At 32.2% G+C, this 21,935-nt stretch overlaps 3 protein-coding genes and 2 long non-coding RNA genes across 12 annotated transcripts; 3 read left to right on the top strand and 2 right to left on the bottom strand.

The window, feature by feature from the left end:
• Nucleotides 1-422: 422 nt before the first annotated feature.
• LOC137819755 (two-component response regulator-like APRR9) lies at nt 423-5,265 on the top strand. 8 transcript variants are annotated; one of them, XM_068623731.1, is made up of 9 exons: nt 423-597; nt 704-925; nt 2,002-2,163; nt 2,257-2,387; nt 2,521-2,667; nt 3,016-3,124; nt 3,220-3,634; nt 4,199-4,970; nt 5,126-5,265. In XM_068623731.1, exons 2-9 carry the CDS (start codon nt 748-750, stop codon nt 5,237-5,239), a joined length of 2,028 nt encoding a protein of 675 aa, XP_068479832.1. In that variant the 5' UTR covers nt 423-597; nt 704-747; the 3' UTR covers nt 5,240-5,265. The 8 variants fall into 8 exon arrangements, with proteins under 8 accessions (XP_068479832.1, XP_068479831.1, XP_068479837.1 ...); XM_068623734.1 differs by having other exon boundaries at nt 445-597; nt 3,244-3,634; XM_068623732.1 differs by having other exon boundaries at nt 445-597; nt 2,521-2,652.
• On the bottom strand, nt 3,903-4,608 carry LOC137819756 (uncharacterized). Its single transcript, XR_011082385.1, has 2 exons — nt 4,435-4,608; nt 3,903-4,352 (listed from the first exon to the last, which is right to left on the bottom strand). It is a non-coding gene; the product is annotated as an uncharacterized lncRNA (long non-coding RNA).
• A 459-nt stretch (nt 5,266-5,724) lies between the features above and the next one.
• Nucleotides 5,725-5,978, top strand: LOC137819757 (uncharacterized). The gene is made up of 2 exons (XR_011082386.1): nt 5,725-5,851; nt 5,944-5,978. It is a non-coding gene; the product is annotated as an uncharacterized lncRNA (long non-coding RNA).
• Nucleotides 5,979-15,253: 9,275 nt separating this feature from the next.
• On the bottom strand, nt 15,254-15,931 carry LOC137818054 (uncharacterized). Its single transcript, XM_068621276.1, has 2 exons — nt 15,928-15,931; nt 15,254-15,612 (listed from the first exon to the last, which is right to left on the bottom strand). Exons 1-2 carry the CDS (start codon nt 15,929-15,931, stop codon nt 15,254-15,256), a joined length of 363 nt encoding a protein of 120 aa, XP_068477377.1.
• A 3,334-nt stretch (nt 15,932-19,265) lies between these two features.
• On the top strand, nt 19,266-20,463 carry LOC137819499 (NDR1/HIN1-like protein 12). Its single transcript, XM_068623372.1, has one exon. It carries the CDS (start codon nt 19,404-19,406, stop codon nt 20,157-20,159), a length of 756 nt encoding a protein of 251 aa, XP_068479473.1. The 5' UTR covers nt 19,266-19,403; the 3' UTR covers nt 20,160-20,463.
• The last annotated feature ends 1,472 nt before the right edge of the window (nt 20,464-21,935 follow it).

A 21,935-nucleotide genomic window follows, 5' to 3' on the forward strand; every position in this document is an offset into this window, starting at 1 on the left:
ACTAATTTATAGTACATAAATAAGAATAATTCATATCTTACCAAACTCAGTTTTGTAAAAAAGAATTAAACCTAAAGTTACTTCTCAACAATTTTATCTTTTCACGTATTTTTTCTTAAATTTATTTTTACTTAAATTAGAATACTTTTACTAAAATGAAAATAAAATAAAATGAGAATGGATAACGTATCAGACCGACTGGACTTACAAACAAAAAGGAAGGCATGAAAAAACAAATAGATTAAATCTGGGTGACTCCACGTGTCAGTGTTTCGACCACAAGATCAGAGTATTGTAAAATAATACCAGCTATTACTGTACAGCAAAATATCGGCCCTAAGAGAAGACATAAGGATGACAAGTGTCCATTAGGTGGACCCCACGTGTGGCTGAATATCACCTCAAGCGCTTCATATTAAAGTAATGGATGGCGGACACTGCGCCACGTCATCATGGAGCAGCGATCCACCTTTTGATGATCTACCGAGAGAGATGGAGATTTTGGTGGGAAGATATTTTTGACGATTTTCGCGGTTGTGGGAGAAAGCTGGTCACCAGTGAATCAGAATCGGAAGCAACTAAAGAAGAAGAAGAAGGGTTTATTATTATTATTATTGTTATTGTTGCTCCTGAAGACGACGACTGTGACGAGATCAATTTCACTTACTCTGTTTTCTTCTTCTTCCTCGTCGTAACCGATTAGGGTTTTTCTCTTTGGTCGTGGAATGAGCATGCTGTTGTTCGAGAATGGCTGAGTTGAGTGGTACGATGCAAGAGCACGGGACGGACAACAATAATCGCTCTGCAGAAGTGGTTCTGTGGGAGAGGTTTCTACCGCGGATGGTGCTTAGAGTGCTGCTTGTGGAAGCTGATCATTCCACTCGACAAATCATCGCCGCGCTTCTTCGCAAATGCAGTTACACAGGTTTTGTTTCTTCTTCTTAATTCGGAAGAACTTGTTGTCGATTTCCCTGTTTGTGTCGTTTTCTTCTGGATGATGTTTGTGGCATTATATTAGTTGCCTTTCGTTTGCGAAAATTTTACTTCTGTTCTACCGTTTTGATTATGGTCTATGGAATTAGGTTACGTGTATAACAGCGGTGGTATCCAGAGAATACTTTTATTTAATTTTCCACCTGTTGGATCCGGGCAACGTCATATATACGTTGGTCAATGTGTTGCTGTTTTTTTTTCCTCAGAATTTGTAATAAGCTTTTGCAGTCATGATGAATTATGACCTGAGTGCATAAAAAATGAGAATCTCTGTTTTCATTCATATATAGACTTATTCGTCGTTATGTTTAGAGTGTTTTGTTATAAAAGAAAACGCAATAAACGTGATTACCTTGACCAAAGTTTTAAAAAAAGGCCACAACCCTGTGCAAGTTCACGAGTGTACATGGCCACAACAGTAGAAGCATCGGCAATTTTCCGCAGTATCAATAAACACGATGAAACTGCAACTGTAACCGCAATTTAAAATCTTGACTCCCACTGTAATTTTTTTTTTAGTAGAAGTAAATTTGTTTATCAAGGGGTATAGGTCTGTCGGTTAAAGCAGTGTAGTAAGTGAGTTGTTATAAATTCTTGGTACCCAGTTTGTCTCCATCCTTTGAACAAAAAATGAATAATCCAATTTTTTTCATTTCAATCCGTTTCGTTTCAAATAATGTATTTATTTACATTGTATATTTGGGAGATACATTTGTAAGGAAAGTCTGGTAACGTTTATTGTGTAATACATATACATACATATAATACATATACATACATATAATACATATACATATATGCATACATGTAATACATACATGTAATATATACACACATATATATGTGTATATATATATATATATATATATATATATATTTGGTTTGAATATCAAACAATTTATTTTTTCAAGAAACTGATAATGGAAAACATTATTGACGATCCAATTTCAGCATGACATTATTGTTTTCGTGCTTTATAACTTAATGATAATTTTCTTTTCCATGTAGTTATCGCGGTTCCAGACGGATTAAAGGCATGGGAATTGTTGAAGAAGAAGGCGTCTGAGCTAGATCTTATAATAACTGAAGTGGATCTGCCAGCAATATCTGGATTTGCACTTCTTTCTTTAATCATGGGGCATGAAATTTGTAAAAACATTCCTGTCATAAGTATGTTGTCATTTTACTTTGTATTTGTATTTTTAGTCTCAATGTTAGACAGAAATGGCTAATGGGCTCAGGTTTATTCTCATCGCTGTGCAGTGATGTCTTCTCATGATTCTGTAAGCATGGTGTTGAAATGCATGCTAAAAGGGGCAGTTGATTTTCTTATAAAACCTATTCGGAGGAATGAACTCGTGAACTTGTGGCAACATGTATGGAGAAGGCACGCTGTATGGCATATTTTTCAATCTTTTTATAGAGATTTTTTGTATTATTTTCTTCTTTTATAATTGCTTGCTCTTTTAGCATATATTTACTTGTTCCTTTTTTCTTTCCTCTCTCTGCCGTATACTATTTATTCAGAGTAGCGCTCCTACTCAAAATACAACTTTTTCACCAACAAATCTTAAAACTGCCTCCGAGGATAACTCTGCAAGCAATAAATCCAGTGGTTCTGTGGCTTCCTCTAAGAAAAACAACGAATGCAGTGAGAGAGTAAGTGAGACTCAAGTAAGTTTCGCTGCCTCAATTTTGCCAAATTTGTCTTCTAATGTGATTCTTACATATGTCAATTTTCTTAGAGTTTGGTTTGTTGAGTGTGAAGTGATTGACTTTTAATTTAATTATATTTTATATCTGAAATTCTTTCTACAATTTTCACTCTGCATGGATTGAGTGACATATAAAGACATGCAACCTAAAACTATTGCACAATTCATTTACAAAACCACTTCGCTTGAAGAAAATATCCTTTCTAGATTAGTTTTGCTTCTGAAATTTCACATAGAAAATATCTTGTCGAGCACTTGTACCTTGCCAATTTTGGAAGTTTATAGTACATACGTGGAAACTATGCAGGACATGCCCCAGCTGAAAAATTCTAAACAGAAGAAAATTGATTTGGTGAAGCATGAAAAGTTTGCCAGATTTGAAAGTGAATCAGCGAAGATTAATAATGAAACAAGAGGTATACGAATTTTGTTTAACACTTGGATAAGAATATGTTTTTATCTTGTTTTAATGTATTGACTGTTGTGTTATCCGTTAAAACATTTAATACAGATAAATCAATTACAATTGTATCAGACACTGCAAGGTGCGACAAAACTTTTGAATCGACGGATCTAAGGCTAGAACAAGACCATTGCTGTGCTGATACTGAAATTGAGGTTGAAATCTTAAAATATGATTTAGGCATAGGAGATTCTAATATTAGTACTGAGTTGCATGAATGGAGTGATGAACGGGTGAAACCAATTAAAGGAGCTATTGACTTGATTGCTACATTTGGAAATCTTCCAAAGCACCCTGATGAAAACTGTAATCTCAATGGTGGTAATACAACCATGTTTGATGGTGTTACGCAATTGGAACTTTCTTTAAGAAGTGATTTTCCTGGAAGCTCATGTAAACAAGCAAGCGAAGCAACTGAGGAATCTCAAAGATTGAACCATTCACACAACTCTGCATTTTCTTGGTGAGTTCTGTGTTTTCTTGTGACTTTTTTAGTTCTTTAAATGATATCTACCAATACCAGATTCTGTAAAATCTTTCCAAAATCTTTCTACCCTAAGAAACTAATTTTGATCAGTGGAAGGAAGTTCTTTGTGGAGTTCTGTTATATTATTTCTCTCATGTTCTTTCATGTATTTTGTCAGTTTTGGTTATGCTGTTCTATATTAACATTAGTGAAAACTGAACAAATGGTGATTTGGAGTGAAACATAATTTTGAGAGCCTATAATCTATTATAATCTCATGGAAGGATCCAATTCATGGTAAAATCAAATCATCTCTTTCTTAAACTATACAGGTTGGTCCCTCTTTTGTTAAATATGAAACTTCTGCACCTTATGGTTCCCCCAACTCCCTGCAGCCAAAATTAAAGGCTACGTTTAAGCTTTCATCCTTGGATGATGAGACATCAGTACCCAGTTTTTCATTCTAAATTATCTTTCCTAGTGATCCTCTAAAAAAATCAACTGGCATTTCTTAGCGATTACACAAGTTTTCTGACTGTGGGTGACAATTTCTATATGCAGGTATAGTAATAGTAAATTGGTGCACCCTCTTTTTCAAACACCATCAATTACATCAACTGAAGTAAACAACCCCAGTTGGGATTCTCACGAATCCCATAAATTGTCTCGAACTACTTCTGGAAATTGTTGTCAGTATGGTGGCTCAAATAAAAACCTGGAGAATATGATCAGTACAGTTATTGATCAGTATGGACAAGTTAAGCCAAATTTATCAAACAGTCAATGTGGAATGTTACCTGTTTCAGGGGTTATTTCGGATCTTAAGTCCAAGGGACATGGTAATGTTCTCACTTCTGTGTTCTCCGCACCATGCGGTACTCATCCTGTGTGGAGTTCGAAACCAGTCTGCCAGAACGAGAGTTCTTCCTTTCCCATAAGTACCTCCTCCCAGTCCAATCCGGAAAGTCACAACTCTGACCAATATCATGACTGTTCCAATATTGCTCCTTGTCTTAATCAAAATGTAAAGGAAGACACTGATTTGGATCAGGCAAGGCATGATTCTCCTGCTGCTGATCAGAGTACTGGTAACAGTTTATGCCATGATACTTCATATCATGTCAATAGTAGTGCTTATGGAAGCATGGACAGTGGAAATGATGGGCATGCTACTTCAGCTATAGTATCCAAGAACAACCCAGAAGGTTTCAGTGATAGTGTTTGTCATAATTATGATGGGTCTCGAGCCACATATTCTCATCGCACTAGTCAAAGAGAAGCAGCTCTAACCAAGTTTCGACTGAAGCGGAAAGAGCGATGCTTCGAGAAAAAGGTATTACAACCTCCACTGATATTGTTAGTAAAATGCTACTTTACTTTGAAAGTATTTATGGTAAATTTATTTCTATGGCTATAGTTAGGTTGGAAACTCCTGTACTATCTTCTGCTGATGAACTTACTGATAAGAACTCTTAATTTCTTGTAAAGGTTCGATATCAAAGCCGGAAGAGACTGGCAGAACAGCGGCCTCGGGTCAAAGGGCAGTTTGTACGCCAAGTACACAATGATCATCCAGTTGCTGATGCTGGTGGTGATTCATAAAGTTGTTTTTTTTTTGTTTTTTTTATTTATTTAGGTTGCCTGTAGTATTAAATTGCAGCTGACTGTAACACTGATTGCGTCAACAAGGATTAGCTGTAGGTTGGTGTGCGTGTGTGTGTGTTGGTGAAATCTGTTTATCTTGAAGCATTAGGCAAAGTAAGAGTAGGCCAGTTGGGAGATAGCTAAAGGGCAGTATTTATTCTTAAGGTGTTTCCTCCTGACTTTATATTTGGACTGCCACTTGCAAATTTAGGATTTTGTAATATTTAGTGGGATCGATTTTGGTTTTACCTGTGTATATGAATTCTTGGTTAAATACTAATATAGGTCTGTAATTACATAGTTTGTTTCAGTTTGAAAAAATTTCCCTCGAGAACCTCTGGTTCTGCAGTTGAATGATCTTTCTTTGCATTCGATTATTGAACATTGTTTTAAACTCACATGGTGCAGTTGCCCATCTATTTCAATTCGCAACCATTACTGACGTTAATTTTCACTCTACTCCATACATAGGTATAAGTGTGAAAGGTAAGATTGCATACCTGTAAGTCTCCGTGCCACTTGGAAGGTGGTGGTAACCTGGGAGAGTATATAAATTATGGCTTTAATACTGTACGGTTCCCTTGCATGTACATGTTCTACAGTTTTCTTTTTCGTCTATCTTTCAAGTTTCCTCGTCTCTAATGAGAGAGATTGGAACGCAGTTGATCGGAAAAGCTGAATGTTAATGGAAAGCACTTTCATAGCTATTGGCTGCGGCTGTGGATACATTGATATTGAAGAGTGGTCCTTGATGAAACCAGCACATGGACTTGCACAGCAAAAGCATCAATAATGTGCATTTGTGGGACACACCATAATGTCTAGGATGATGTGGGACTGGAAGAGGCAATGATCCAAACTCTGATTAGGAACGAATTAACAAGTAAAACATTGAACTGAAGACACGTTAGCAGTAATGGGCACATCATGCAGAAGCGTGACAATTTAATCTTGTCCATACATTTGTAAAAGGGTTAAGATCGAGTCACATCACCTTCTTCGGCTATTCTTTCTTGGGTAATTACTATGAACCGATTTTGATTTGGACGTGAAATGATAAAAGTATCTTTAGATAAAATAGAGTGCAAATCAAAATAATCTTGAAATCTCTTTTCTGAAAAATGTTTTTGGATTTGAATTTTAGAATACTTACTATGAAATCTAAATATGTTTTTCGATTTGGATTTACAGAATACTTACTATCAAATCTCTTTTCTAAAATACGTTTCTTGGCTTTATTTTCCGGAAATTTTTGGATAGAGATTATTTTTTCATTTTGGAATTGCTTTTTCTGAAATGCAATTTTGATTTTCGAACTTTATTTTAAAATTTTATATTTGGAACACAATCATTTATTTTGGATAATGTATTTTCTTAATTCTAGATTTTCATTTCGGAATGAAAGCTAGTTGAAATTTATAAATGTATTGGGTGCATGTTAAAGAAACCCGGGTGTAGGAAGAATTTTCCTCTTTCTTATTCTTATCATTGCCCGCTTCAGACCTAATTCTCTTAATATTTTTGTAAAAAAAATCAGGAGCGTTCGGTAGAACTGAATTTTGACTGTTTCTTTCTGCACCTCCATATATTATTCTCTCACCTCCATAAATTTTTGTATTTCCAAAATTATCTCTGTAATATTTTGGATTACATAATCTGGAAGTCTTTTCTTAAACTCGTAATTAGTTTTTTGATTACATAATCTAGAAGCCTTTTGTCAAATACATGATTAATTTTCAAATTATGTAATTCGAAAGTCTTTTTAGTTTCTGGATTATGTAATCTGGAAGTCTTTTTTTAAATGTGTTCAGATTACATAATTCGGAAGCTACTTTATGAAAGTGACACAAGAAGGATAAAAATGTATTTTCAAGGAGAGACAGAAAAAACATGTAGAGATGCATGAAGAAGTAGCCTGAATTTTTATTTTTCTAGAAATAATTTTTTGTTTAGATTTGGTCCATCTTCTAAAAATAACATTAGTAAATTAGGTTTCCCATAAATGATTTTTAGTGAAGTTTTTCACAAAAAGCATTACAGAGAGATGACTATTTAACTTTTTTGAGTTAAAGTTAAATGTTTATTACTGTTATTAAATCAGTAAAGGGGTATAAAATTATTATTTTTTGGTAAAAATCAAATCCTCGCTTTGGTTCCTAATGTAAGACACTTATAACATAATTCCGTATGCGTAAAAGTAATTAATTCAGTTTATTTTACTGAATTTTTAACTCAATATTACCAAGTAAAAATTTGCCTTTTATCATTAAAAACTTTTAAAATTCTCTTCTTATTAATAAAAATATATATTCATACTATTTAATATGGACAAACTATAACACACCCTATAATAAAGGCCACCGATTTTTTTAAAACGTATTCCTCTATTTTGATTTTTTTTATCCTTTTTATATAAAATAAGAAATTGTACAACTATTTTATTAGAATAATTTTTTTATTACATTTCTTATTCCTGTAAAATAATATTGAAAGGCATACAAAAAGAAATGGAGAGAGTATCTCAAGGAATAATACTTTTTGAATTCAAGAAAACTCATGTGAATATTTTGTGTATACACTTCAGTAACCAAATAGATTTGAAGCATTTTATGGATTCGCGATTCCTAAAAGTGATATGATATCTGGGTACGAAAGATTTATCTATTGCCAAACTTCCTTTAAGAGTATAATAATTATATATTTCCAATTATATATATGATCTAGCCATAAAAAAAATAACAATAAATAATTATTATAAAATTTGTGATAGAATAACAACTAAACCAATTCATAAGTTATTTTATCATGGAAGAAAACATAATGGTCATTTAACATTACCGTTTCCCATTTTAAGGTTTTTATTATAAGAAAATTCCAATCTAATGAGGTTTGGTTTGTCTTTTGAGATTGAATGACAGAAGCAGCCATAATGCTGACAGTGGTGCTTACACGTGAAGATGTTATATGAACTAAAACTCAAACAGAAATTCGTTAACACAGCGTATGTGAGATTGTGATATTTCACCACTTTCACACCTATGTCATATATGCTTAAAAAAATAATTTTAAAAAATAATTTATTAATTTCTTCTCTAAAATAATAAAATTAATCACTAATTTAGAATATTTATTACCGAGATATCGAATAGTCGTTAGTTGATTCCATACCGGTATATAGGCATCTTAACATAATTTCACTTAAGTATCATCTATAGTATACTCACATCATTAATAAATAATGAAAAGTAAGATAGACACAAATTAGGATATAGTTGAATTTTATTGAGTCCAATTTATTCGTCAGTAAAAGTATTATAAATAAGAGAACATCCAAAGTTAAATGAAATGTAAGGTCAATTTGATCATAAATTAATATTATTTACTCATACCGAGAGAGTGATTGTTAAGGTTATGAATAAGTATTGCAGGTTAGTAGCCATTTAGGTTTAGTAAAAAGCAAGTTCAATTTCGAATGGTTTTTTGTGAGTGATGGAATTTGACTTGTAAATGTGTTGTGTGGATTTTTGGTTGTATTAGGAGATATTTTGTGTGTATTGTTTTGACTAAAGACTAGTTATAAAAATCTGATAAGATAAATTATGATTTATTTTGATGTGGCTTATCATTTCTATTTATAAGATATTTGTCAAATAGATTTTTCATCTTTCTCAATTTTTTTATTATATCACATTACTAATTAAATTACCTACCATTTTTAATTTCTCACTGGGTGTTTGGACTCCTTGAATGCTCAATAATTTTTTTTTCTGGAATTATATCTGTCGAGTTTATTTTTCCTTTCTGCGTTTCTCTAATTAGACTATAACATTTTGTGTTTATTAAACATTTTATCTCCTTTTTTCTTTCATTGTAGTGAAAAACAAATATGGAGATGTTGGCCCAGAACTAAAACAAGTCTATATACTAGATTAACATTTCTTTGATGTAGTTTCTTACCAGAAAATCATTAAATAAAAATCAATTTTAAAGATAAAAATTAATTAATTGTTATATTTTTTTCAGCAAATAATTAATTAAATTAAAAATAAAAGGAACACTTCAAGGGTGTCTCAATCCTTCTACAACCTACTCTCTACATAGTCATGCATCCTGATAAAATTACTATATTTTACAAAACAAATAGTTCATGACAGAATAGAGATTACAATTAAAAAGTTTGTTTCCTTTTGTGGGTTTTGATCCACTCCCTAAGATATCAACAATCTGCATAATTTGTTGCTTTATACCAACAGACTTCTCATGAATCCTCAGGGAACTGTTTCACCGTGATCACATTTGGCAATCGTTGCTCTTCCTAATTATTAATTGTTATATTGACTAAATTAGATAATATTTTAGAGACTAAAAAATTATTGATTTATAAATTAGTTTCTATTATTGACATATAATTTTTAAATTGGTATCTAATTAGTTACTAAGTTTTTTGCTACCTAATTTAGAATCTAAATAATTAGTAGTTAAAATCTTGGTAACTAATTATATACCAATTTAAAAATTATTTATCAAATAAATAATAGAAACTAATTTAGAAACCAATAATTATTTTAATCTCTAAAATAATATCTAATTTAATTAATATAGTAACTAATTATTTTTTATATTTAAAATTACTTTTTATTTAATATTTTTTAGTAGTGTAAATTAGTGATTAGTAATAATCATTTTTCAAAGTTACAGAAATCTAAGCGAAAGAAGAAATTGGGAAACAATTTTGGGACACCATATACTTTTAGACAAATGACACATTCGATTAATTTTAAAAGATACAAATAAGAAGATAAAATTAAATTAACTTCTTCATAATTTTAGTTAATTTTAATTTATGGAAAAAAATATTCTTTTTATCCTCTTATTTTCCTTTTTTCTAAATGTTATCTTTTATTGTTATAATCTCTCCTAAAACCTCTATACTTTATATATAGTTTAATACAAGTATGTGTATAAGGTAATTTATTTTTAATTTGTCTATAAATCATCATATATAAAAGTAATTGCAGATTAACGTTATGTGTTAATAAGAGACTCACCACTGTATACAACAAATTATTCAACATAGTTTTTGTGTTTAATATTTGAATTGAATTCAAAATTACAAGTTAAAACAAGCTTACGTTAATTAATGCATGTTTTCAACAAGAGAGACGCGTCAGTGTGGTAAATAGAATTAAAAAGTAAATTGAGTAGTTGGAAAGATAGATTTTTGTTGGGAGGATTTGTTTGACTAAGTTCATGCTTTCATCAATATCATTGTTCTACGTTTCTTTGTATAAAATGTCTTCTATGGCGTTGAAGGAAATTGTGAAATTACAGAGGAGTTTTCTATGGGATTCGAAAGGGAGGAAGATTGTTTGGGTTTTCTGGAAAAAGGTTTGCGAACCACGGGAAGTTGGAGATCTCGGTATCCTAGATCTAAGATTATTCAACATGGCTTTGTTGGGGAAATGGATTTAGCGTTTACACTCAGATAATGGAGGTTTATGGAAAGAGATTTTTGAATATAAATACGGAGGGTGAAGAAGCCTGAAAGAGAGTAGGATGTACAGTAAGAATTCTCTTTGGTGGAGAGATCTGAAGGGGATTTGGAGTATGGAGGAGTGGGCAAGGAGATTTGAGGAGTGCGTTGAATGAGATGTGGGAAACGGGAAAAATATCTTCTTCTGGGATGATGTTTGGGTGGGCAATGAAGATTTGAAGAGTAGATTTCTGAGGTTGTTTTCCTTAAGTATTAGTAAAGACGCAAATATAGAATCCTTTGGGAATTGGGATAATGATTCTTGGAAGTGGGACATTGTTTGGAGAAGGTGTTTATTTAATTGGAAAAAAGTTCAGGAATGTTAGCTTCTTCAGGAGCTTCAAAGCAGATGACTCGTCTCGAGTAAGGATAATTGTTGGGTTTGGAAGGATGGAGTGTCATTTGGGTTTTCAGTTTGTTCGACATATAATATTTTAAGAGGATGTTGTGAAAGGGATGTAAATCAAAACATGAATAAACGTAAATTGAACACATACAATAATGTTCACATATAGATCTTATCATATTATGATTCTCACACAATCATACAATCAAGAATGAATAGGCACTTACCTTGATCCATGAGTGATCCTAATTGAGTAATTACTTTATCTCCTTCTTTCCAATCTATCTCTTAGCAATTCCGTTCTTGTCACACACTTTCGTGATGGTTAATAGTGAGACAACTATTATTTGCAGAGACAGAACCTTATAGCCTTTCGTTCCCAATCTCCATCAGACGTGGATTTTTCATTAGGTATATCATCAGATATATATTTCTCATGTTAACCAATGGACCCTTTATTATATTATTATTATTAAATCATATTTGGGCCTGAAGCCCAAACTCTAAGTCATTAATCAAAATCAAGGATACAAAAATAATAAGAGTCATGACGGTTACATGTCATTTCAATCAACACATTTCCTTCCATGTACTACTATATCATCATTTCTCCTTAATATGACTTTATAATGAGAAATCCATAATAGGTTCAAACATAATGTCATTTTCATCAATTTTCATCAATAACAACATAATTTGTTTTCCACAACATAATTTACATGCATATACATAAAGTAGAAAACATAAATTTCAGAAACTTTATTTATTCAATGAGCTCAGAGTGTCAAATAAGCATTAATAACAACATTCATCATTCACTAGTAGACATAATGCCCATATTTACAACATGACCAGTAAATGTTTTGGGCGGTAACCCTTTTGTTAAAGGGTCAGCAATCATAAGATCAATGCTAATATGTTCTATTGACACTCTATGTTTCTGAACTTCTTCTTTAACGGTAAAGTATTTCAATTCCATATGTTTAGCACCTTTGGAATACTTGTCATTTTTAGAAAAGAAGACAGTTGCAGAGTTATCACAATAAATTCTCAGCGGCTTGACAATACTGTCAACAATTCCAAGTCCCGAAACAAAATTCCGCAACCAATTAGCCTGAACTGTGGCCTCAAAGCATGCCACAAATTCAGCCTCCATGGTGGATGCAACAATGTCTGTCTGCTTCGCACTTTTCCATGAAATCGCTCCTCCGGCTAAAAGATACACATAACCAAAAGTAGACTTTCGTGTATCCACACAGCCAACAAAATCTGAATATGTATATCCAATCACCTCAAGATGATCAGATCTTTTATAAGTAAGCATGTGATCCTTCGTTCCTTGCAAGTATCTTAAAACTTTCTTTGCAGCTTTCCAATGATCCAATCCTGGATTACTCTGGTATCTTCCAAGCATACCAACTGCAAAACTAATATCTGGTCGTGTACAAGTTTGAGCATACATTAAACTCCCAACAATAGATGCATAAGGTATATTCTCCATCTGTTTCCGTTCCAAATCATTCTTTGGACATTGCATGAGACTAAATTTGTCTCCTTTCTGTATTGGAACAGGAGATGTCGAACATTTATCCATTCTGAATCTCTCTAAAACTTTATTAATATATGCTTTCTGAGACAAACTTAACAATCCTTGTGATCTGTCACGGAATATTTCAATTCCTATCACATAGTATGCCTCACCCATATCTTTCATCTCAAAGTTATTAGAGAGAAACTTCTTAGTCTCACTTAATAGACCAAGATCATTAGTTGCAAGCAAGATATCATCAACATACAAAATCAGGAATATAAATTTGCTTCCACTGACCTTCAAGTATATACACCGATCAACGATGTTTTCCTTAAACCCAAAGGACACAATAGTATCATTGAACTTAAGATACCATTGCCTAGAAGCTTGTTTAAGCCCGTATATTGATTTCTTAAGTTTACACACCATGTGTTCCTTTCCTTCTTCAATGAACCCTACTGGTTGGTCCATATAAACATCCTCTTCTAAATCCCCATTCAGAAAGGCAGTTTTGACATCCATCTGATGCAACTCAAGATCATAATGAGCTACTAATGCCATGATAATTCTAAAGAAATCTTTCTTAGAAACAGGTGAAAATGTTTCCTTATAATCAATGCCATCCTTTTGAGTAAAACCTTTGGCAACAAGTCGGGCCTTGTAACGTTTGATATTGCCACGAGAGTCGCGTTTAGTCTTAAAGACCCATTTACACCCGACTCTCTTGCATCCTTCTGGCAATTCTATAAGGTCCCATACATCATTCTGTGCCATTGATTTAAGCTCATCTTTCATGGCATCTAACCACTTATCAGAATTATCATCTTTGATGGCGTCTGAAAATGAAACTGGATCATTATCAATACCTAAGTCATTTTCTAACTCTTGTAGATAAACCACATAATCATTCGAAATAGCAGACTTTCTTTCTCTTTGAGATCTTCTTAACACTATTTCTTGTTGTTGTTCTACTACAGGTTCATTGTTAACTTCATGATCATTAATTTGTTGTTCTGCTACTACAGGTTCATTGTTAACTTCATGATCATTAATTTGTTGTTCTTCTTCATTGTTGAGTGACTCAACTACATTAGGAACAACAATACTTGAAGTAAAGGTACTAGTTAAAGGAACTTGTACTCTAACTTCCTTAATCTCCACATTTTGTGAAGTATCACTCCCACTGGTTTCACCATTTTCAATGAACCGTGCATTTCCAGATTCAACAATTCTTGTGTTATGGGTAGGACAGTAAAACATATACCCTTTTGACTTTGCTGGATAACCAATGAAATATCCACTGATTGTTCTTGCATCCAATTTCTTCTCTTGCGGATTGTATATTCTAACTTCTGCCTGACATCCCCAAACATGCAGGTGTCTCAAAATGGGTTTCCTTCCTGTCCACAATTCAAAAGGTGTCTTTTGAACTGCCTTACTAGGAACCCTGTTCAACAGATACATGGCAGTTTTTAAAGCATACATCCACAATGAAACAGGTACAGTTGACTTACTTAACATGCTCCTAACCATATCCATTATGGTTCGATTACGCCTTTCTGAAACACCATTTTGTTGTGGTGTACCTGGCATTGTGTATTGAGCACAAATACCACGTCTCTCAAGGAACTTAACAAACGGACCAGGGTGTTGTCCACTTTCATCATACTTTCCATAATTTTCACCACCTCTATTTGACCTAAAAATTTTCACCTTTCTGTCTAATTGCCTTTCCACTTCATTTATATAAACTTCCAAGGCATTCATCGCTTGCGATTTTTCATGCAGTAAATAGACATAACCATAACGTGAAAAATCATCAATAAAGGTGATAAAATACCTTTCTTTATTGAAAGAACTTGCATCAAAAGGTCCACATACATCAGTGTGTATAATTTCAAGAAGCTAAGTACTTCTTGTGGCTCCCTTCTTTGTGTGTTTTGTTTGTTTGCCTTTAATACAATCCACACATACATTCAGATCAGTAAAATCCAAACTTGGAAGTATTTCATTCTTTACTAATCTCTCCATCCTTTCTTTGGAAATATGTCTCAAACGTTTGTGCCACAAGAAAGCAGAACATTCATTCACCAAACTACGTTTAGTGCCAACATTATGATGCGAGGTCATAAGAGTTTCAGCATATAGATTATCGAGATTCAATCTATATAATCCATCATAAAGAGTACCAGATCCAATCAAATAGGTACGCTGATATAAACTGAAACAACCATTCCCAAATTTAAAAGATTATCCGGCAACATCAAGTTTAGACAATGAAACTAAATTCCTAGATATACTAGGTACATAAAAAGTATCCATTAAGTCTAAATAAAATCCAGTGTCAAGGATTAAACGATAAGTCCCGACTGCTTCCACTGGAACCTTCTCTCTATTCCCCATGAAGACAAACTTTTCATTTGGCTTTATGGTTCGGGTTGAAAGGAATCCTTCCATCATGTTAGAAACATGAGTTGTGCATCCAGAATCAATCCACCAAGAATTATGTGGAACTTCAGTTAAGTTTGATTCAAAACATACATAATAAGCATTAATGGTGGTTTATGTACTCATTAATGTCTCAACAAGAGACTTATCAGTTGTTTGTGAGCGCTCTTCCATAGACTTCATGAATTCTTTTGCATTCTCAGTTTCGGGAAGAGCAGACTTAATATTGTTTGCTATGCTCATCCGCATAAACATTAGGTTAAGTCTGTTTGACTTTTCCCAAGCCCTATAATGAGCTTTCTCCTCATTGCTACTATCATCAGTAATAGCAGCAGGTTTCTCGATTCGAATGGCCAAATCAAGATCCAATACACCTAAGTGAAATTGGACTTTTTCACTCCATTCAGAAAAATTTAGACCATTAAAGACTGGAACAGACGTAACTTGCGAATGTAAGGCTACAGGAACAGATACTGCAATCACACATGCTTAACATTAATACTTTGAGTCATAAACTAAACATACAATATAGATTCAGAAAACATTCTATGTGTACTAATGTTCTCCTTTGGGAGATTCATTAATACACAAAACATAATGATGCTAATAGTATTAACTTTATTTGGCAAGATATATGCATTAACTAGAAACATTTGTTATCTTTGGATATACAAGCAAAAACTAATAACACATACTCACTACCAACAATCATATCCATTAATCATAAGGACAACTAATCAACCTTTGGGCGATCCAAAAATGTCTTATAATAACGAATTTTCATTTACCCATATTTAAATAATTTTTAGCATTCATTCTATAGGTAATTGAAATAAAATTTATCAATAATCTGGAATTAAATAGAACTTAAAGATTTGATCACTTTGGTGATTACAAATCTATCATACAAATAATTCCATAAATAATATCATTAATTGAAATAAAATTTCATCCATAATTTGGAATTAAATAAAACATAAAGATTTGATCACTTTGGTGATTACAAATCTATCATGTAATTAATTCCAAAATTTCAATTTAAAATTTAATACATAAAGTGGAAAATTAATTTTTCATTCCTCACTTTCAATCAATTAATTAAACTTTAATTTAATGAACATAACAAAATTTCATTAAAACTTTAATTTAATGCATAATTTAAACATAATAATAAAATTTCATACATGCATAATTTTATTTTATTTTTTTATTTTTATTTTATTTTGTTTTATTTTTAATTTCCCGTAACACAAATGCAACCAAAATTAGTTGATACATGATACTATTCACAATAATAGGTGCATGAAAAAAAAAAGGAACGTAATGTGCAGGGAAGAATATAACAAAATTTGAATTAAAACTTAAATTAAATTTTGATGAATAATGAGTCATTCCAAACGGGTCAACTATTTCAGCCCATTTCACATTTCTCATGAAACCCTAATCCAGAAAACTAGACCTCCACGTAATGAACCAGCAACGGTGACCCTAAGCCACGAACCACCGCGACGTCAAGGGTCCAGAAACCTCCGCGTCGCAGCCACGAACCACCGCGCGCAAAGAGCCACCGTTCTGCGCGAACCACCGCGCCGCAGCAGTAGCAGCCACCATTCTGCGCAAACCACCGCGCCGCAGCAGTAGCAGCCACCGTTCTACGCGAACCACCACACCGCAGCAGTCACCGTTCTGCGCGAACCACCGCGCTGCAGCAGCAGCAACCACCGTTCTGCGCGAACCACCGTGCCGCAGCAGCAGCAGCCACCGTTCTTGCGTTTGGGTTCAAAAGGTTTTACGCCGTTAATGGCGTTGATCCATAAACCCTAATTTTAAAAATTAGGGTTCTTCAATTGGGATTAATTAAAATTAGAGTTCTTTAATTTTGATGGTTTAGGACAATTAGGGAGAATGGAAACCTTAATTTATAAACCCTAATTTTAAATTAGGATTCTTAAATTGGGAATATTTTTTAAAATTAGGGTTCTTCAAATTTTGGAAAAACATTAATGGAGAATCACAAAAAATGAGCAACGAGGATCTGATACCACATGTAAATCAAAACATGAATAAACGTAAACACATACAATAATGTTCACATATAAATCTTATCATATTATGATTTTCACACAATCATACAATCTGAATAGGCACTTACCTTGATCATGAGTGATCCTAATTGAGTAATTACTTTATCTCCTTCTTCCCAATTTATCTCTTAGCAATCTCCTTCTTTCCAATCTATCTCTTAACAATTCCGTTAGCCTTTTCGTTCCCAATCTCCATCCGACGTGGGTTTTTCATTAGGTATATCATCAGATATATATTTCTCATGTTAACCAATGAGCCCTTTATTCTATTATTATTATTATTAAATCATATTTGGGCCCAAAGCCCAAAACTCTAAGTCATGTGAGTCATTTTATAGAAATTAATTTACATAATTTCTTACAAGGGATTGTTCATCTTTGTTTGCTTCGTTTTGGAAGATTAAGGCTTTGTCTTCAACAATGCTTGGAGGGTGTTGGGTAACTCGATCGCTACTAAAGCTAACTTGGTTATACGAGAGGTTGAAGTTGGTAGTACGTCTTGTTGTATGTGTGGGGAGGAAGAGGAGACGACAAGACATTTATTTTTTGAATGTAGAATTGCTTGGTTAATTTGGAACCTGTGTTATGATTGACTTGGGGTGACGTCAGTTGATCATAATGATACCATTTCATATTTTTTGCATTTTAAATTGTGCAACGTTCCAAACTCTGTAAATGTTGCTTGGGGAAGTGTTTGGATTGAAGTTATTGAAGAGATTTGAAGACATATGAATAAACACATCTTTAAAGGAGGAGTGCTCGATCATTCTGAGATTTTTTTCTTGATTCAATTAAAGATTTGGTCTTGGTTAACATCTAAATGTGATTCTGCTTGTTTTTTTTTTAATTGGTGTCATGATCCGTGGACTTGTTTGTTTTTTTTATCAAGAACATTGATAGTTTTGAGTGGGTGAATTTGTGACGTTTCCTTTAGTTATCTATGTTGTTTTTTTATGAGTTTTGGGGTCTCTCTTTTGTAAGGAGTTGTAATGTAAAAATGTTAGATCATTCCTGAAATAGTTCATATTTATTTATTTTTTCTTAGTGGTAAAAAAAAATATATTTTCAATATTATCTGACATTGAATATTCTCTAACTTAAAAGGTGTAAACAAATTAGATCGAATCAAATCTTGAGATTTGTTTGTAAAATAACCTATTGCAATCAATCTTAATTGGAAAATTGAGTTTGATATATTAAGAGAATACTAAGCTTGAGTGTAAATGGTTTAACTCCTTTATAACTTAATTAACTTCATTTTTTTTTATGAAAATCTTAAATTATTTTTCAAGTTTAGCAATATAGTATCTAAAACTTATTTTAATACTAATATACTATTAAAAGATATGTATAAATTCTCAGAAAAAATGATTCATATATATTAAAAAAGAAGTTAGTATTTTTTTATCAGAAAAAAAGTTAGTGTTTTATATAAGTGCAATTCAATATTAATTAATACAACATAATTTTTGTTCTTTAAAACAAGTGTGTCAGCATCTCAATAAAGCTTAAATAACACCATATTTCTAAAAGAATTAAACATATAATATATAAACGAGTTATATGTCAATCTTTAATGTCAAATTTTAAAATTAAAATTTAATGTATTTATTTAATAAAATCCAAATTAAAGTTTAACTTGTTTATTCAATTTAATAAACGACACATAATTAATAACTTCTAACTAAATACTTTACAAATAATTTCACTACGATTTACCCTATTTCTAAGGTATATAATGTTAAACTAATTCATTATCATTTATTTGTTCGAAGAGCACTCCCTAACTAGCTATCTAACATTTTTTAACAAAGATGTAAATGCTTCTTATGGTTAACTTTAGGGTTTCTTAACGTTGATAAAAGCAAATAAAGAAAAGAAGTTGGATAAAGACAAAGCAAGGCATAAAACAGAAAAAATAAAAGTAAAACACATAGCATAAAGTGTGATCAATAATCAACCAATGATATGATCCAAAAAAAGACTTAAAGAGAAACACAACCCTTATGCTTTGATTCCAAGTTTCCCTGCTTATTCCATCTCATGGATTTCCTTTCACTTTTTCACTTGTTCATCACTTATATCCACACCCTCCACCATTTGTAGCTGTTACTTCTACATTCATATGATACACATAACACTCACACAACCTCTTTAACTAGAGATCAACCACTCCTCCCATGGCAGAAATGCAGATACACCATCAAGAAGACCATAACCGTATCCCTAATAATCCTAACCCTAACCCTAACTCTAACCCCAATCATAACCCTACTCATTACACACACTACCGTTTCCCTGGCAAAGTTCCCCACCATCAAGTCCACAACATGGACAAAGCTACACCTTCTCGCTTCAAACCCAATGCACCCAAACGTGAACACTGCATTTGCATCACCGTTTTCGTCCTCTTACTTGGCATCATACTCCTCATCCTGTGGCTCGCCTACCACCCTTCCAAGCCACGTTTCACGGTGGCCAGCGCCGCTGTCTACGGCCTCAACGCCACAACGCCGCCATTCATGTCCATCTCCATGCAATTCAACATCGTCATAAGGAACCCTAACAAGCGTGTCTCCATTTCCTTTGACAGGCTCTCAGCCTACGTTTCCTACCGAAACCAACCCATCACGCCGCATGTCATGCTTCCCCCGCTCTTCCTGGAGAAACACAGCGCCGTGTCGCTGTCGCCGGAGATCGGAGGCGTGCCGGTGCCCGTGTCGGTGGAGCTCACGAATGGACTGGTCATGGACGAGACTTATGGGGTGGTGGCTGTGAAACTTGTGTTGTATGGAAGGTTGAGGTGGAAAGCTGGTGACATAAACTCAGCACATTATGGATTGTACGTGAAGTGTGATGTGTTGATGGGTCTGAGAAAAGGTTTTGTGGGTCAGGTTCCTCTCCTTGGATCTCCCGTTTGCGACGTCAATACATGAATAAGTATGTTCAGTTTCACATTTCAGACGCGATTTTTCGCATCTTTAACGCGATTCTTCTATAACATGTTTGAAAACATGCTAGAAAACTACCACATATGATCTGATTAATAAACTACAGTGTGTGCATGCATGTATCTAAGTGATCCTATTCCTACTACATTTTAATATTTTTTTTGTCAAAAACCAGCAATTATAGGTATAGAAGTTGGGTTTTGCATTGGGTGTTTGAGTGATATCTATGTAATATGTAAAAGAAAGTAGAGATTTGATTATTTGAAGTCTTTTGAGTCTCATTGCACAATGCTGTGTTGAGAATGTAGAAAGATTAATAAACAAAAATCATAAATATTACAAGGTAAAAAAAATCATGAAATAAAATTTAATTTTAAAGATAAAAAATAATTAATTATTATTAATTAATAATTAATTTATTAAAATTTATTTATTAATAATAAAAACTAATTTAAATATTCATAATTTTTTAATTTTTAAAATAATATATAATTTAATCGATATAATAATTTATTTTTTTTAAATTAATTTTTGTTTAATAATTTTATAGTAATATTATCAATTTGTGAATGATGGTTAAACAAATTCTTTGAAACCGTCAAATAATAAACAGAAAATCATGAAAAAAAATCAATTTTTAGATACTAAAATAATTAATTACAATAATAACTAAATTAAAAATTATTTTAAAAACTAAAAAAAAAAATGATTTATAAATTAGTTTTTATTATTGTTAAATAGTTTAGCAACTAAGGTTTTAACTATCAATTATTTAATTTTTAAATTTGGTAGTAAAAACTATGATTTGTTAATTGATACTAATTTAGAAACTATTTAACAATAATAGAAATTAATTTAGAAATTAATTTTTTTAATTTTAAAATGTTATTTAATTTAGTTATTATTGAAACTAATTATTTTGATTTTTAAAAATTAATTTCTATTTCATGATTTTTTTTATAGTAAAATAATACCATTTATAATAATATAATATATTTTAAATTAAAAATAAAATAAATATAATTAAACTATTAATTTATTAAGATGTTAATGTGTCAGTTTTTTTACCATTATCACCCTTTAACAAGTCATTTTTTATTATCAAGAATGATATCCAAGAGTGAAAGATAATTTTGTAATTATATAATTTATAAGCAATCAAATAATAGTTGTCAAATCATGATTTCCATTAAACAATCAGCACCGCTCTGATTAAAAAAAAATCTATCAGCATCTTTGGTTTGATTGGTATTTTGGATTGACGTGTTTGGGTGACAGAAAAAAAGTTTGGAGGAATGTGAGTTCAAGGGACAGCAATATCTAGTTGTCTTGTCTGGTCTCTATCCTAAATAAAGTGCTTACTGCTTTTGTAAAGCCAAAACAACGTATACTTATTATTTTATTAACTCTACTCTTTACTTGTTCAAATGGAACTATTAAGAATGGGTAATTCATTTATGAGGTATTATTTATCTCATTATTTCAAAAGTTAACGATTTTTCTGACTGATATGATATCTCCAATACAAACACTTGTTAGGATAATGTTTGAAATGGTTCTGATACTTTTAAGTCTAATTCAATCTCAAAAAATTAGCTTATAAGGATGAGGTTTGCACTAACTTATATATTATAAAAGACTCTAATTTTTAATCGATGTGGAATCTATAACCCATAACACAACACTTTGGTAAATACAAAGTCAATTTATTCTAACCATATGGTTAGTCTGCTAACTTTAAAAAGTCAGTTCATCTAGAAA

This window comes from Phaseolus vulgaris, chromosome 10 (genome assembly GCF_000499845.2).
Source record: "Phaseolus vulgaris cultivar G19833 chromosome 10, P. vulgaris v2.0, whole genome shotgun sequence".
Classification (NCBI taxonomy): Eukaryota; Viridiplantae; Streptophyta; class Magnoliopsida; order Fabales; family Fabaceae; genus Phaseolus; species Phaseolus vulgaris.

Excerpts from the sequence above, each read along its gene's own strand:
- LOC137819499 (XM_068623372.1), top strand. The coding sequence starts at position 19,404 with ATGGCAGAAATGCAGATACACCATCAAGAAGACCATAACCGTATCCCT.
- LOC137819755 (XM_068623730.1), top strand. The coding sequence starts at position 748 with ATGGCTGAGTTGAGTGGTACGATGCAAGAGCACGGGACGGACAACAAT. Across the intron at positions 2,164-2,256 it reads TAAAAACATTCCTGTCATAA|TGATGTCTTCTCATGATTCT; the intron begins GTATGTTGTCAT and ends ATCGCTGTGCAG. Across the intron at positions 3,635-4,198 it reads CACAACTCTGCATTTTCTTG|GTATAGTAATAGTAAATTGG; the intron begins GTGAGTTCTGTG and ends TTCTATATGCAG.